Genomic DNA, 18223 nt, shown 5'->3' with positions numbered 1-18223 from the left:
TGGACCAAGGATTTTCTTTTAGTGATAAGGTTGACTGCACGGGGCTGTGAGAGTGCTTCACTAACTAATTATTTGAAGCCTCCACTCAGATTAGAGTAGACATGCAAAGCTTATGGACAGTCGCATAGCAGACAATCAGACCATGTAATAACCAGCGGGCCAATATTTGCTCAAATCCACTGTAACACCTCACAAAACAAAAGTGTGTAAAGCCCTAATGCTCAGTCCAATCCCACGCCACACTGCCTTGATAAACACCGAAGCCACCCCCACAATGGGCGCCATCTTTACTCTGGCAATTAGGCAGAGCTTTGGATTATCACTTCTTCAGCCCAGCACGCCACAAATCCATCCGGATTCAATTATTCCCCTCCCATGTCTGTGGCCATTTGGGCTTTTTGGGCACATGGCCAGTAGAGAAATGTTCTAAAGGATTTCAACTGCTGAAAGTACAAAGTTATAGAAAAAAAGAGCTTTCTTTGTTTTTTATTTATTCTTGCATCCCTGCAAGTTTGACAAGTCTATTAAATAAAAATGAAACCTTAGGAGCTTACAAGCACTGTCCCAGTAAATATTTTATGAGAACAATAAGCTAAATTTACTGTATTTTTCTCCTTTCGCAAACACGCCTCCTTCATTTTTTTTTCTGTTAATGTTCAGTGTTGTGTAAAAAAATGTGTTGCAGTACATCCTTCGCTTGAAGCAGCCCGTGTTTTGATCCACGCCTTGTGGGCCAGGAGTGTCTCTAGTGGGCTCTGAGTAAGAATCTAAAATGCTTACTGAAAGGATTTGATTTGCTCTGTCTCGCTGCACCTCAAAGGCATTATTTTTACTTATTAGAAAGCTCACTCAGGGTAAATTGTGTAAGAGATCAAGGGTTTCCAGGGGTCTGGAGACTCTCATCTGTCTACTTGAGGCCTCTTCAATGTGTTTGCTCAGATGCTTTTTTCCCCCTCCACCTGCCTGGTCCTTGTGGAGCAGAAAAATAAGCTGGTGTGTGTATTACTCACACACCTACTGAATGTGTCCCCTATGTGTGTTTTTCATATTCAGGCACAACTAAGCATGCATGAGTGTGCTAAAGTGGATATTCTTTGCAGTTCTGAGATCAGAGACCCCCCCCTCCAGTTGTGTACAACCCCCCCAACCTGTCTGTTTATCCTGTTGGGTGGCTCGTTTCCCTCCCAGCAAATCACCGCCGCGGCTGTCATCTCCTTCATTTTATGTGTCTGCTATACAGCAGCCTGTCAGCTCCTAACACATTCCTCTGTGTGTCTCCTCTCTTTTATCTACAGATACCACCGTGTCATCACAAAAAGGTAAGACAGCACTCAATCAGTCACCTGTGGATCCCCATGCATTCTCAGATGGGTGGCATGTGGGTGTGTTGCTCCGTGTGGCCGCGCGTCTTCTCAATTTTTGCTAATGAGATGAAAAACATTTCACAGTGTTGTTGATGTTGATTTGAAATTGAGTCATTTTGTGTTTCTGCCACAGAACAATCTGTTTGATTACAAAGTCAATCACTCACACCCACTGACACCTAGACTAAATTACCCCGCTATCCCACCATGATAGACAGCCCACAGTCTGTTTTGCATTGCTTTCTGTAAGTCTTATGTTAAGACTAATCACAGTTCTGTTTCAACTCCTCCACACTTTCATGTGTATGTTAATGTGAGGGTTGGGGGAGGTGATTGTTTTGCATAGTCGCTCTTCAGGGAGAGACGAGAAGGAATGGGGGGGGGGCGGGTTTGTAGGAACGTACCTGTAGGCTGTTTTGATTTTGTTAGTTGACGGGGCCAGACAGTCAAACTGTCTAAACAGCTCCGGGGTTCTTGTTCTGAGTGGCAGCCCGCAGGTGTATGCACCGAGCAGTCCCAGCCCTCTACTCTTCATAGTGGAGATACAGTAATGGCAGAGGGTGTGTCACGCTCTGTGATTGCAAAGCAGGAGCAGACAATCACTCAGGAGAACTCCCTGCTGATTTTGTTGAAACTTTCTTTGAGTCCTGCTGTGCTTATGAGAACTTAGGTGTTGTTTTGAGCGAGCTCTTACCAGAGCAGAACAGAAGGCAGGTGAGGATATTTTCATTGTCACCTGGATCTGATATAATGTGCACAACATGTATATTTGAAAAACCTAAACTGCAGGAGCATGTCTTTGAGAACATGGTGGCATATTTGTACCTTGCTAGCTTCAGATCTGTTCAAGTGCAAGAGGTATTGATATAAAGCATCTGTGTGACAGGGTGCACTTAGTGTGCCCCCCCCCCCCCCCCCCCCACACACACACCCACACCCACACACACACACACACACACACACACACACACACACAAACATACTGTTGTGAGGCCTATGTATGTGATGACTATGAGGTGTACAATGCTGTCAGATGGGCCTATAAAGGTAAGTGATGTGGGTCGCCCGTGCCTCCCTCTCTGATAAATGTTGAAGGGGAGCAGAGGCTGGCATGGCGTACATCATCCCTCCACAGCTGCGCTCGCATATGTTTCTGAATGGGAGGGAGATAAATAAGGCCACGCAACCCCGACAGTGAATGAATGCTCTCTTTTGTTGGCCTGCGTGTGTCCGCGTCTGACTTCTGTGTTTGTATGTCTTTCTTTTCGTGGTTATCCAATACGTCCAATTCAAATCGCTTTAGTCAGAAGCATCAACAAAAACATTTACTGTCTCTTGGCCTCACACATTGAGAGTGCCACAGAGAAAAAAAAATAGCCTGCTGTATTCATCCATACACTGTGAGTTATGGATGGCTATGCAGCTGTGACACTGCCATCGCTACCAAAGAGCCATGGGGCCTTGAGGCAAAGATAGTGTACATAAACCATGTGTTTGTGTGTCTCTTAAAAGACTGGTGTGTGTGTATGTGTGCATGTGTGCGCATATGTGCATGAAAGATGGAAAAAGCAGGACATTTGTGCGCACTGGCAATGTCAACTCCCCACAGTCTCAATCTGTTAATATTCAACATGAGAGATGTGGGTCTCCCATCTGTTAAATGAGTACAATGCTACAGTACATGTGTTAGACTGAAGGGCAGCATGTGGTATTTAGGTCCAGGTACTTTTCAGCCTGTGGTTGTATAACCTTTACCACACTCTGAAATCTGACAAATTGATTTCACTTTTTAAAAATCTAGAAAAGGGAATGCCTTAAAAATATGTAAATTTAACTGTTAATCCTAATTTATGTTTACTTTATATCTAGTTGTAGAGGTTACTTAAAAATAAGTTATATTTACTTTGTGAAGTTGTTGTGACTTAAAAATGGCAGGTTTAATCAAATCAGTCATTCTAGATTTTAGCAACTCAAGTAAACCAAGTTTACTTTGGTATAAATCTGTATTCTACCGGTTGCAGACTAGTCAGTCATATTTGTATATTCCTAAACATGTTAACAAAACAAAACTCGCACATCTCCTAACTTTGTCACTGGCAAAATCCTCTTTGTGAAGATCAAGTTAAGTCAGATTTACTGAAATTGCAAACACGTAGAACAAGGCCAATTAACTTCAACAACCTTAAAAAAATAAGTGAATACAGCTACATTTTGAATAAACTTAACAATTAGATATGTAATAAACATAAATTAAGATTAATATTTGCATTTACTTCCCTTTTTCCAAGACAGTCTATCCCCAAGATTATTTAAAAGAAGATCAACTTGTCAGATTTTACACCGTATTTTTCCCCACAAATATCATAGTTAACACAGGACCTCATTACAATGTGACCTTATTCTATAGTTCTCTACTTATGTGTAACATCCCCACTATCCACCCCCCCTACTGTGACATCCTTTATCCAACACCTCTCAACCCTCTTACACTCCTCCTCCCTCTCTTCTGCCAAATGAAGTATATTTATGGCACCTGTGCTGGAAAAACAGTCTCCAGGAGACGTCCCTCTAATTTCATTTTCAAAATGCCAGCAATAAATTTATCAAATGGGCTGAATCGAATCGGAGTCACACGCAGTGCCATCCGTCATGGGCTGTCCCTCAGGGGCCTGTGGGCGTACTTAAGCCAGCCAAAAACCTCTGCTGGCAGGAGAAGAAGACTGAGTGTTGAGAGGGGAGGGGGGTCTTGGTAGGAGGGAAACCAGATGAATATAGCGGAGAAAAAAAGAGAACAAAGATGTGTGTGCATATCTTTATGTGCTTAGATGCGAGCATGAATTAGCTAGATTGTGGATGCACGTGTGTGCATAGAGGTCAATGCTAATTCTTCCAACGCATAGGAGCCTCACGATAGAATCTCAGTTAAGCACTTTGGCTGTCAATGTGCCAGCGTAATAATTGATTAATTGCAACACAAGTTAATTGATTGTTTTGCTCGTTTTTGCATTTGTAAATCCCTCTCAGTTCAAACACCACTTTGAGCTTGATCCCTTCTCCTGCCTCTGAAAACTCCAGGTTCACACGCTCTGTGCCCTCCCATTCCCCCTCCCATCTCGCACTTCCTCTTCCTTTGTACCTGACTTTGGCACCTTTGCTTCTCTCTTTAAGTGCCTTTGTCCCTGCTTTCCTTTTGTTTCACCCCTCTTTCCCTCTGCCTATCTATTCTTCTCCTCTCAGCGTTTATCAGTGTGCAGGTTAAGCCAGGCGTGAGTGAGGGTAAAGCAGCTTAGTACTAACAGGGCTAATGAAGTCAGGCCCCGTATTTCTCTGACGGGGATCAGTGGCGCTACTCTGTGAAGCCTGTCAGCGTTTAATGATTAGATGAAACATTCAGACACCGGCTCCGAGAAGACAGGCACACTGATATGTGGTAATACCCAACTGTGGTCTCTCTTACGCAGATCCACAAACATTTATGCATGTGCACGGACTCACTTTGCAGGCACACATGGTACATACACACACTCACGTGCACTCCTCCCACTTTGCAAAGGTGTTGATTTATGACTCAAACATGGTATCAAGGGTATATGCCGCAAAGTGATTGGAAGAAAAACGAATGACAGAGATTCAGTGAACGAGCAATCTGGCTATTGATTCCTGTCATGTGCAGGAAGGTGGAGAAAAAAGTAAGCTGCATGTGAGAGATTTACGCTTCGCCTTGATGAGCAGCTTGTAAACAACTCCACACGCTCTATTCAAGATGCATGCTGTGATCCATGATTTTTCCCTGCTTCTCAATTCTGCTTAAAAAAGCATGATAGAAAATCAATCAAAAGGCCAGCATCTCTAAACCTTTTTGAACATTTCGAGATTCATCACTGATTCTAAATCCTATTAGATAGAGTTATCCTTCTCTGGATAACTTGCACACGCCTGGCAGCTTAATGTGCGGTTGAGCTGGAGTATGTGTTGTTAGTATGTCAGTAAGTGTGTCAGTGTCAAAGTGGGAGGATGTTTGTGTGTTTAAATGCTAAAAACTGGGGAATGGAGTGACAGAGGTAGTGGTTGGGTCAACAAGCTGCCTGTTTGTGAGAGTGAAAGGGTGCCTGCGAGGGCTTGGCCGCTTTTTGCCCCATTAGCCGCACATGCTAATTTACCTGTCAACTTACATCTACACAAGGAGGCTACACATCTTCTCTCTCCGTCTCTCTCTGCACTAACCTCCTCTCTTTAGTCTCTAAATCTCCAGATCTCTCCCTCATTACATTTTCTTCAATATCTTCCTTCCGCTGCTATTGCAAACACATTCTGTCCTCACACCAGTTATTTCTCTCTCTCATGTGAAATCAAGTGTTTAGCTTCAGCTGAGGGATCTTAAAGGGACAGTTCACCCCGAAATCAAAAGTACAGATTTTAACTCTAACCTTTAGTGCTGTTTATCAATCTAGTTTATTTTGGGGTGATTTCCTGTTTCAGATGTCAGCTTAAGAAAAGAAAAAAAGAAAAACTAACTCAAGATAATCCACAGACCTTGCTGTAAGCAGGTTTTTTTTTTTTTTTTTTTTTTTTTTGTGGAAACTATTTTCTTTTTGCCAAACTATACCCGCCAACCATATCAGCACAGAGAGGGAAGAGTGCATCTACTAAGCTGCAATGTAAGTTAGTTCAGCTATGGATTATCTTTAGTAACCGGGTCATGATTTCTGTAATGGGACATTGCTGCCAAGTTTTCCAAATTTATTTTTTGGGTGCTTTGAGCACCATAAGCCGGGTGCCATTCAATTTCATAACGTTGGAGAGAAGTCAAATCAAGTCAATTTTATTTATAAAACCCATCTTCAGAAATCACAGTTTGCCTCAGAGGACTTTACAGCATACGACATCCCTCTGTCTTTAAGACCCCCCCCCCCCCACCCCCCCCCCCCCCCCCCCCCCCCCCCCCCCCAAAAAAAGCCTATAATGTGGGAACAAAAAGGGAGAATCTCAGGAGGAGCGAGTGAGGAGGGATCCGTCTTTCAGGCTGACAGACTTGCAATAGATGCCGTAAAAAACAATTTAATTACCACAAAACATAGCAGACAATCTCTATGGCCAATATTTCCAACACTCGGAAACTCACACCAAAACAGTTTAGACTGATAAATAGCACATCAGGTGATAGGAAACTGTGTATTTTTTGATTTGGAAATGGATTGCCTTTTAAAACCAAAATATGTGCATTTCTGCCACTGTGCAGCTGTTGCTCCCGGACTCTTGTGTGTCTCTTGGTGTACAAAGCCTCCTTACTTGGAGAATCACGTGAGAATATAGTTTTTCAAGGATTGAGCCAAAAGATTGCATGCAGTCTGATGATTGATGTATCTGTTGTAAATGTTTATTGTTAAAGAATATGGTGCGCTGGCTCCTTCTGTCCATATATGCAAGTATCCTTGCGCAAGACACTGAAACCGATGGCCGAGCCAGCTCCTTGCATAGCAACTTAGTTTCCATCAGTGTGTGAGTGTGTGTGTGTGTGTGTGTGTGTGCGTGTGTGTGTGTGAATAGCTGAATACAAGTCCAATTGTAGAGCATTTTGTCAGTTAAGGTAAAAAAACACTACACAAGAAGTGCAGTCCACTTACCATTTAATTTAATGCCTGAAGCTGCTGTGAATTTTTAAGTCTATTAATAATTTACATTCAGTGATTCTTCCCTGCTCTTGTGATGATTTGGTAACTTACCAATTAGCCAAGGGCTGCTTCTGACAGCCACAGACTTACAAAGAACACATCCAAATAAGAACTAAGGATATCTTTAACCTAAAAACGTGATATAGAAAATCTGAGTTAAAAAACTAGGCTACTGGTTTATTTCAGCACTGCAGCTATTTAACATAGCAATTAGAAATGCCCACAGATTCATTCTCGAAATTGGTAACTGATAATCACAATGCAGTAATCCTCATGTGATCGTTGCAGCTATTAACAGCCTCGTAAATCCAGCTCCAAAAAGCCTCACTGACACTATTGCCACACCAGAGTGTGATGAGTTTGCAGCGTTGTTCAGAAACACGATTATAAACATTAAGTTGACTACTAGCTAGGGTGTAAATAATGATGTGTGCGAGACCTTGTCTGGGCTCATTAAAAAAGTAATGCAATTAAAACCTCATCACGCTCCCTTGATCCTATCCCTACCACCCTTTTTTATGAGTAAGTGTTCATTGCTCAGCAAGTTGTGTTCATTACCTGAAAGCTGCCATCGCAAATCTGACCTCTGAACCTCTGAAGCTCCTCACACATGTTGACATTTTTAATCTAATTTTGCTTGTTTTATTTTGTTAGATTTCTACCTTACTGTTACTACAAAACTGACACAGCCACAAATATAGCTTGAAATTAAATTAGACTAAATCTGGCAGAAAAAAAAACACTATGAGAAAGAAATTCCACCTGCATTTCACCCTCACAGTGTAAAAATTTAATTGAGATTTTTACAGCTCAGTGATACATTTTGACTTCTTTATAATGCAATAGAAAATGAAATCCATTTGCGTTAATTAAATGTGCAATGATTTTAACTACAGCTGCAGCAATTGATTAAGTTATTGATTAGTTGAAAAAATTAGTTGCCAAGTTTTTTGTTTTTTTTTTTTGTTTTTTTTTAGAAAACAATTTATCATTTATCATTTTTCAAGCAAAAAATTAACGCTTGCTGGATCCAGCTTCTTAAATCTGAGAATTTGCTGCTTTCCTTTGTCAGTTATGATGGTAAATGTAGAGTGTTTGGGCTGTTAATTGGAAAAAAAATAAGCTATTTAAAGATGTCACTTCGGGCTATGGGTAATTGTGATGAACATTTTCCACAATTTCTGACATATTATAGACTATATGAGTAATTGATTAATCAATCAATTGGCACATTAATCAATAATGAGAGTAATTGTAAGTTGCAGTCCTTAAACATAAAAGCATTTGCAGAAAGTAAACATCTTATTGCAAATCATTTTGCAACCACAACAATGAAAGTGTAATGGTAACGACAAGTAGTAGGATGTAGTAGGTTTGGCTCTTAAGTTATATATTATAATAATACCATTTTCTTTATTAACATTACCTCAAGTACAGAATTAAAACCATTTAAGTAAATTTAATAAGTATGTGCACCATTGCACTCAGTTAGTGGAAGCTGGGTATCTTGTTTTATTTCTTGATTTGCAGAGGAAAACTTTTGACTTTTATAGACAGTATAATCCACTTTCATATATATTTCCCAGGCTTAAGGGAACATCACAGGTGCGTATGTATGTCAGTATTAATTAATCACTTCATTTGTTCCAAATAAATGTATTTATAAATATGTACTTTTTTTATTCACTGAAAGATAATTGCCTTAACCTTAACCTCAAGAATTTTTCATGCAAAGGCATGATGATATATTTTTCATAGTTTACTTTTGAATTATGTCAGAGGCATTATCTTTCAATAAAGTACATTTGCAATAAATGTATTATATATCAGTTCAATGATTTTTTTTGTTCCTGTCTCTGTTGATATGATTGGTTGACAGTAATTACATGGTAAAAATTGTTATTAATATTGAACGATAAATAACAAGCTGGGTAATGAGAGCAAAATGAAAAAAATAATAAAAATTGAACACGTGTGTGTTAGAATATCAACTGACCTCCTTCATATTGTTGTGAAGGCATGATATTATAACATGATATCAGCTGAGGAAATTGATTTCATTATTTAGGACTTCTGCGTTCTTAGCTGTGTGAATCTAAAGAGCTTTGTTCATCACATAACTATCATGTGATGATACAGTCGTTGCTTTGTTTTACTCTGACTCTTAAGTTTTCCCAACTGTTTACACTGTAAGTGTTAGAATATTTTGCCATTAACGCATTGTTTGGAAAGGAGCAGAAGTGTGTTTGCGCTAACATGTTAACAATTACACTTTCTTTTAGAAAAGCTTTCTGTATACTGGATCTACCAGTTTGAATTTTGTCTGTCAATCACCAATCTTTCTTGCATCGAAGGTTGAAAGTAGTCACAGGCAGTACGCTTCTTATTTTTAACACTTCTTCAGTACATAGATCACTTTATGATTTTTAGCTAGGCTTTTGGTGTGGCACTAAGGTTGGCAGTGTCAGGTGGTCAGTTGGGTGCTCCAACAGCTGTTGGGATGGATTGTCATGGATTTTGCAAAACAAGTTAGTATTTGACCAATCACATTGTACAGGTGTTTCTATGTTTTTGTGGCTGTTGGATTCCAAAATCTACTACCACTCAATAGGTTATCCTTGTTGTTGTTGTTTTTTGTTTTGTTTTGGGTTTTTTTTGGACGGAACCTCAAATATTGGTTGTTGCCCTCAGAGGCTTTTGGTTGTCTGATCAGTAGCTGATGAGGTCAGACGTTGGAAAATTATTGGATTTACTGCCATCAAATTTGGTACAGATACCTACGGTGCCCAGAGGTTTAATCCTAATGACATTGATGATCCCTCAACCTTTCATTTTGTGTCGCCAGCAGGATAAAGTTTTCACTCAGTCAGTAAAATAGCTCATTATATACTGGAAGGATTAGCACAATGTTTTGGACATTCATGGTTGCTTAATGATGCATCCTGATGACTTTGGTCAAAATGTTTAGTCCCAATTATTGGATAGATTACTATGAAATTAGTGTGCACATTCATGCCTTGCTTGAGATCATTTGTAATAACTTTGGTTATCCCCTGATTGTTCGCCATTATCAAGTCAGGTTTTTTTTTTCCCCCAAATATGTAGGTAAATAACCAAAAACTGTCATCATTTATAACATTGTCATCATTTTAATCTCATCTGCTTTGTGTTTAGTGCCAGTAAGCTCAATCTTGCATGCTAACATGTTAAACTAAGATAATTAACTTGGGAAACATTATATTTACTAAGTATCAGCATGTTAGCGTGCTGTCACTGTGAGCATGTTAGCACGCTGGTGTTAGCGTTTGCCACCTCCTATTCCAACAGTCTCTCTTTTCTATCACTTAAGTAAAATTGTAATGAAAGACATGAGCCCTTTGTCTGTGCAGGATGAATTAGAATGACAATCCACTCTTGCAACCACCATAAATTGTTTTTTCTATATAAATACTTTCTACAAGCTAGTTTAAATTGATTTTTTAGTTTTCATTCCTGCTCCAAATTATGCTCTGGCTGAACAAGGCTGCCCACACAAAGAAAACACTGCAATTTTAATCTAATTGACTGATTTGAACTATCATCAACCTACTCCCACGGTTTTCTAAGAAGCAGTTAAACTGCTCAAAGCCCTGTAGCGCAGTAACAGGAGTTGCTTGGGGGGCTCCCTATGTAGCAGTAATGATTAAATGAGTATGTGCCAACATGCATGGTTTGTTTTCTGCTGCATTCTGCTCATGCTACTCTGGATCCCCTGCAACAAGAATCATGATTACTTTGATATTATAGATGTATATCTATTTTTAAAATTTTAAGTCAGCTGTGTCTGCTGTGCAGGAGAGAGGGTCATTATAGACATGATCTTGTCTATTAACTCCCTCAGGGAGTTAACAAGGTACATGATATATGGGATTTAAATACACTGCAGGTTCATAGCAGACCCCCAATGAGCACAATTGAAATCTCTGACAAGATTGGTAAAAAAGACATAGATTGTTAATGATGTCACCTGTACATGGAGCAGAAAATAACTTTTTTTTTCTGTAACAATGTGAAAGGCTCTCCTTTATTGCTCACCGGAGGCTGATAATGCATTTTGTTTGCCAGGCTAAACCCTGCAACATGTCCGATGAGTGTTAGCCAGTGATAAAGATAAAGACAAAACCACACAAAGAGAGCCTCAGCAGACTCACATCTTCGACTCATTAAGGCTGTCTGGGCAGTGAAACATTTCTCCGGCAAAGACAGAGAGCAGATTAAAGCAGAGACAAGTCTTACAAAAAGAGCGGAGACGGAAGTAAACTGATCACCGCTCTTTGTTATAGAACCCTGTTCTTAAGCCTCTGCTGCCAATTAGATATGAGAGCAGCCTGCTCCCTTGACAGATGAACTTAATTTGATATTCTGTGGTCTGCTCAGCATGGTGCAACACTGATTTGCACTAGTGGATGGAGTTTTCAGGCCATCCATACCGGCTAAGTGTAATTGACTATGTAGAGATAGACCGCAGCTTATCATAACTGTTCTCTCTTTGGTAGAGCGCTTCCATTTAAAAGGTGCATCAGCTCTGTATCTGATGGCGTGTGGCAGGTATCTGGAAGATTAGAGCGCGGTTGCAAGCCCGGAGGTGCTTTTGTTGCGGTGTCACCCAGGAACAGAGCTGCAGTATTCCCACAGAGCAAATAATCTTTGTCATGATTCAACAACATGTTATTGTCATAGGACTACCTGCTCCGAGTCACTTAGATGATTCATACATCTTTGTCTGTTTACTGACAAGACGCCACAGTTGGGCTTGAAGCCCTACGGGGCAGGCATTGCCAGGGAAGCGGGTGGCATATTGCACCCAGCAGGACAGCTCCTATGTGGGCCTGCTCGGCAGAGGGATTTGGCCAGCTTGGATTAGCTCAGCAGGGTGAAACAGAGGGATACCGACAGGGTGTGGAAGACAGAGTACATCAATCTCTGCTCAGTACATGGACACCTGAAAAAGCTGCTGAGATTCATGGAGAGTCTTGTTCAAAGCCTGGTGCACAAAACACAGCAGTGGAACATGAAACGACCCACACTTCTGCCTTTTTGCTATAAACTCAGGGTCACATTTGTTAGACATATTATAATTTACATCATTTTATGCAATAGTTTAGCCCGTTCTCACACTTTTAGATTTCTTCTTTTTTAAGTTTAACTGCTGCTACAGTAAAAATTCCTCAGCAAGGACATGTGAATATTCATTCAGATGCCCATAATGAGATAAACACATCTCCTGACTCCACAGTCACACTAATTAAGCAGGCTTTTTCCTTCCACAGTGCTGTGCTCCCAAACCTCGTCAACTGCTCAAAAGCATGTCACCACAGTAATGGCAGATGGGTATTCTCATGCCAAAAATTAATAAGTAAGTTGAATAGTTGAAAACACACAAACAGGAAAGAATGCAGAGCCAGTTGCCTCTGACAGACTGCTGAGGAAAAGTGTCTTTATTCTTTCCTCAGGCTGGTTCATTTCTGTCCGAGGGATGGATCTAATCCAAGAGTTTATTACCAAACTTCAGATGCAAAGCCTATTCGTTTTCTGACACCAAAGAGGGCCAAGAAAATGAATCGGGGTCTGGACAAATTGGCATCACTCACACGAGCGCAGTGGGAAGAAATTCTCAAATGTAGAAGTTTTGTCTTCCTTCAGCTCTACTCCAGCATTTTTCAGACCTCCTCTGATAACTATTCTAATTTTTACCATTCACACATTCACAGTGCGTTCGTACAGTACAAGCCGATGCACGGACACATTTAAAGGAAATCGTTATATTACTGCTGTCTTTCCTGTGGGCTTATGTAAGACGATTATGTTTTATTAGAGAGAGAGAGAGAGAGAGAGATGAGCAAAAGAGGGGGTGATGAAGTATCACATTGTGAGGTGTATTTGCTGCATCAGGTATTCTGGCCCCTCATCCCCTCCTCCTAACATCATAGAATTCCCAGGGTTTCCTCTCTGCTCTGAAACCAAACAAAGAAAAGCTCCGGAGGCGTTCTCGCTTGTAGACCACTGCAGGGGTAAAAGACGACAGCTTTAAACAGACATCTCATGACCAGAAGAAGGAGCAGAAACTGATGCCTTGCAGGAAAATTGACAGGAAAGGATTAAATATTTAGAAAGAGGAGAAAAGAAGTACCATTATAGGTCCAGTGTGTAAGATTTAGAGGGATTTAGTGGCAGCTAAAAGTGAGAATAGCAGATTGCAACCAGCTGGAACTACTCCAGGTTAGAATTTCTTCAGCGTTAATTTTTTTAGGACGTTTTTTCAGGGACCTGAATCATCCGCAGAGGTCTTTTCCTCTCCAAAACAAATGGATGAGGTGATTAAAACTGGTTAAAACATTGAATAAAGCAGTTTCATGTTACAAATCAGTGTTTCTGCTACGCTGTTCGGCCTGTCACAGACGGCCTGTTGCTAAGCACCTACAAGTGTGTGTTCACCTATTTTCACAGTTAATTTTGTATGTTCGTGTTATTTCTGATCTAGGCGTTCAGGAGGTTTTTACCTTGAGACTGTTTGCCTGCAGAGGCAAAACAAACAAAACAAACAGAATGGACCAGGGGATTAAAATGGGTAAAATCACTGAAGTTTTTTATCGGGAGCTGAATAATCAGTAGAGGTCTCCTCCTCTCCAAAACAAACAGTCCCGGTGATTTGAACCTGGAAAAACATGAAATGACGCAGTTTCCTGTGAAAAAAATCTGTTTTTCCAAGGAGGGGCTGCTAACTATAGAAGCTGATCCAAAACACGAATGGCCCTATCAAGAGCCAGTGTTTGGTTTGTCTGCTCTGAGCTACTTTAGAAACATGGCGGTGCAACATGGCGATCACCATAGATGAGGTCTCACTGCCTTTGTAGATACAACAGCTCTTTCTAAGCTAAAAAAAGATGATTTATCATATATAGAAAGCAAACGTATAATGTTCCATTTCTGCCAATATATCTTCTTAAATCCTACACTCTGTATCTTTAAATTACATTATAATGAATTAATATAAGGATAAGGGTGAGAGGAGAGGATGATCACCAAGTCTTTTGGGAACGTTGCCATCCTTGCTTCCCTGATGGGATCAGGAATTACTTGTTTGCAAGTGATTAAAAAAAATATTTGCGAAATGATTAGTCCTCTTCATAAGCTCGGATTAATCAAAAGAAAGGAAAAAAAGAAAACAAAAACAAAAAACATTTGTTAATTTATTCATTTGAGATTATCGGTGCATGTCTCGTGGTTCCAGCGGGACAACAAAAGCCCTTTGGTCACCTTCCCGTTGTGCTCACAGGGCCTGTCCTCTTAAGCTTGGGCTTTTTGTGCCACTTCAAGTAACACTTTTACACTCAGCAGAAATCAGGATAACAAATTACTGTGCAAAGCTACGTAACTTTCCAGTCAGCCTGTTTACCCTGGAGAGAGACATGGCACCTAGGAAGCAAGATAGGCCCAGATGGATTATTCTGGGCTAATTCCGAGCACAAATCAGCTTGCAGCCATCAATAATTCATGTGGAAGTCTTTTGAAAAGTAAACACTGCTTAGCCCATTAAGAATCCAGATTGGCACAATGCCATAGTGGCACAAATACTGTACACAACTTAACTGCATACAGAGGGCCTGTAGCCACTATAGAACTGCTTGTGCTCTTTATGGAAATCCAATGCTCATTAGAAGAAGTAGAGTCTTTGCAGACCCATAACCAGTGTTACCTGGTGCAGCATTAGCATGAATTGATGCTAAAGATGACAGTAGAAGGAGGCAATTACAGTGACAGCTGGTGCTGGGATGTGTTGAGTTTTACGGATTGATCTTCTCTGTCAGCTTTGTTTCTGTGCACTTCAGACACATGGGAAACTCGCGATCTCGTTCAGTCAGTAAATGAACGTCGCTTAAATGCTAAAGAAGATCATGCTCCCACTGTAAAGTTCACTTTTACTCTTCTTTTTTTCCAATATCATTTCCACATTGACTCTCCCTCCCGTTTACCCTCAAACAGTTTTTGCTTGTTTGTCTTTCATGTACTTTTCAAGGTCTGTTTGAGATATTGAGGCTACGGGGAGATGCTGGGTGTGGCGTATGTTTATGTTGCTTTTAGCAATTCCCCATCCTCAGCAGCGTAATTCCCACCTGAGCAATACAAGATAGGGAGTGGTCTGTGTCTGTCTAATGCTCATTAGACAAAGAGAGGGTTCATGTACTGTACTTCCGCCAGTGGTATCACAGTCTGTTTGTCTGTCTGTTTATTTCTTTCTCTCTTTCTCTCATCTTGCAATGCTCTGGAGATGGTCTACTCAGTACAAACAGCATCTGTCCACGAGAATAATAACATCTATAATCGTTCCCCGGAGAGTCAACAGTGGAAAACAGTTTCTCTTCTTCTTCTTCTTTTTTCTCCTTTTTTGCAACTCAGAATTTCTGATACATGATTTACAGACACCACACACTGCTTTTTTTCTAAAACCATTAGTTTCACATTAGCTCTTGTATGATCCTTCTACATATTTAATTTTTTCTCTTCCCTACATCCTTTTCAAGCATACCTTATCACATGGGATTTCATGTGAAGTAAACATAGAGTATTAGATACAAGCACAAAACAGGGACAGATGCAATAGTGTTTATTTTCTAGCTTAAGGTCCTGTCTACACGTATACAGACTTTTTTTTTTATAAATGGATATTTTCCTCTATGTTTGTGCCTCTCATCTACATGCAAACAGAATTTTAGGTCACTAAAATGGAGACTTTTTTAAAAAGCCCCCTAAGTTGCAGATTTTCAAAACTCTGCTTACTGCGTGTCCATGTGGACATGTAAAGCATAGCCTTTGAGAAACCTTGACATAATCTCCTCAACTAGCACATGCCTATTGTTGCTTTGTGTAATGAGCATACGCTAGATACAACAGCAACAATGGTGGATTACCGTTTTGTGAACGGTTTGGTAGCACTACGTTGTCTAACAAGACTTGACAATGAATTTTAGTATTGATGCACCACTTCACTCACAAACTGAAGCATCTGCTGCACCCAGTGTTTTTGCTTCACCTCAGCATCTGCGGTTTAAAGGCCAACAGAAATAAAGGTTTTGGAATCAAGCCCAGTCAAACCAGCACATATTGATACACTTTCCAGAATGAATTGGTTGTTGATGAAGATTTGAAGAAAAACTTTTGCATGTCCAGAGCATCGCTTGTATGTTTGAGTGACTCCTTCATGCTTAAATTGAACAATAATCAGTGGTGATAACATTTCCAGTAGGTGTTTTGAAAATGGAAATGTTGGCATGTTTACTTTGTGATCTTTAACAGAGTAAACTGCTGAGGACAGAGTGAGTTGATTTTGCAGAATTATTTTTTAAACAGAGTTGAAAAATATCAGTTTCCCAAAAAAATCTGTAAACAAGTAGACAGGGATTTAGAATGTATGGCACTTGTTACTTCCTTTAACCCCTCGTTGTGTCAAATAGTCCCTGAACACGACTCATAACAGGTAAAAATCAAACAGCCAGTTCCTTCAGGGAGCAATTTGTCTTACCAGCATTGTATGTGAGGGAAAAGTATTCACTTAGGTTTTTATGGCAGGTTTTCAGGCATATGGATTTATGTATGAACGCAGAGAGGAAGGAGATAGAAAGAGTTGGCGGAGTTCCTCGGGTGGATTAAATGCTTACTTTGTACATGTGTGTACTGTGTGCATAGTTGACCGTGCACATATATGACTGTTTGAGCGAACATGTATGTGCGCACACTGAACACTCAGTGTATGAGAGTTATCGCTCTTGTTGCAGCTCACTCCATTAGCGGGTAGGGATTCCTGCGCTCTGCTCCTAGCCAGAGGAGACCAATTAAAGCCATCAGGCAGCGTCGGGGGAGCCGGGCTTCTCTCAGAGCCTGCGGAGCTGGAGAACAGAGGGTTTAGACTGACTCCATCTTCCTCCATCAGCTCTGCTGTGTCTGCAGACAGGCAGGAAAGGGAGATACTAGGACAATTATAGTTATACTGCTAAATTATACAAGAATGGATGAATTTATTGCTTACACTTTTTGCAACAGTTCTTTTTTTGTTTTTGTTTCATTGTTTAAAGCACATTACATTGCATCTATTTGCATTAATGTACTTTATGCATGAATATTACTGCAATAATTATCATGATTATGGCCTTCAAAGTCACAAGAGGTTGCAGCATATACTAGCAGAGAGTCAGGGCAGGTTATTATGGACGGTGTTAACATACAAAGACACGCTGGAGCAGTTTAGAGTCTCTGGTCCAGCACCTCTGGACCGTGCAAGGTTGTTGACAATTCCCACAGGCTTTATGGGTAATGATACCACATAAATTCTACCTGTTTAAAATGTAAATCTTTTTTTTTCAAAAAGAAAATAACTGAAATGTGAACATTTCTCTGCTATAAATCACAAGTTTTAATCCAATAGAGAATTAATTCAGATTTAACTTGCTCCCAGGGTTCATAGGAGTGAAATTACGTCCTACTTTGGCAACTCCAAACCCTCCTTTTTGTACGACCTCATTAGACCGACAAAAACTTCATGATTTAAAAAGAAGTTTTTCTGTGCTAAGAGAAAGCTTGCTTGAATACTTTTTAAAACTCCCATTTCCGTAGTAGAAATGCAGAGAGAAGTTGTAGAGATTCAGCACAGTCTGAGGCCTTCCCAGTGGGTGTTATTATTGTGTGGTTTTCCTGCAGCCTTCCACACTAATGCTCCTCTCGTCAGTGATGCTCGACCATGCTTCAGGGCTTTGTTATAGCATGGAGGCCAGAGATGTCATACCCTGTTACAAAATAAGGCACCAAATATGAACTTCCTCTTCCCCTCTCCACCCCTCCCGTCCTCTCCTGCTCCACCCCCCCCCCCCACCCCCCCCCCCCTGGGGATCACTACCGTGGAAACAGAGCCTGCTCCACATAGTGTCTACTCAGTAGGTAATAACTCGCCGTGAGGGCTCAGATAAAGAGCTCCATTCATTAAAGTGGCTGCTCTCTTTCTCCACACAAGTGACACCTATCCCCTGGGAGAGCGGCAATGAACTACAGGGTTGAAGCTACAGGCACAGCCTTCGCCGGCCCTGATTGCCTCCGAGCTATTTGGAGGAGACTGGCCCCCTCTACACCCCGAGCCTCATTCTCTATCTGATCCTCATT

The 18223-nt window shown here is 40.7% G+C and overlaps 1 protein-coding gene across 1 annotated transcript in view; it reads left to right on the top strand.

The window, feature by feature from the left end:
* The window catches only part of LOC121946868 (cadherin-4-like), a 288738-nt gene that overhangs the window by 129578 nt on the left and 140937 nt on the right, over positions 1–18223 (top strand). Inside the window, exon 3 of the mRNA XM_042491671.1 lies at positions 1296–1319. Coding sequence (XP_042347605.1) covers positions 1296–1319 — 24 coding nt within the window. The remainder of the gene's footprint in view (positions 1–1295; positions 1320–18223) is intronic.

The sequence above is a fragment of the Plectropomus leopardus genome, chromosome 8 (genome assembly GCF_008729295.1).
Source record: "Plectropomus leopardus isolate mb chromosome 8, YSFRI_Pleo_2.0, whole genome shotgun sequence".
Taxonomy (NCBI): Eukaryota; Metazoa; Chordata; class Actinopteri; order Perciformes; family Serranidae; genus Plectropomus; species Plectropomus leopardus.
Note: the sequence above shows the minus strand (reverse complement) of the source record. Positions and strands in the feature narration are given on the sequence as shown.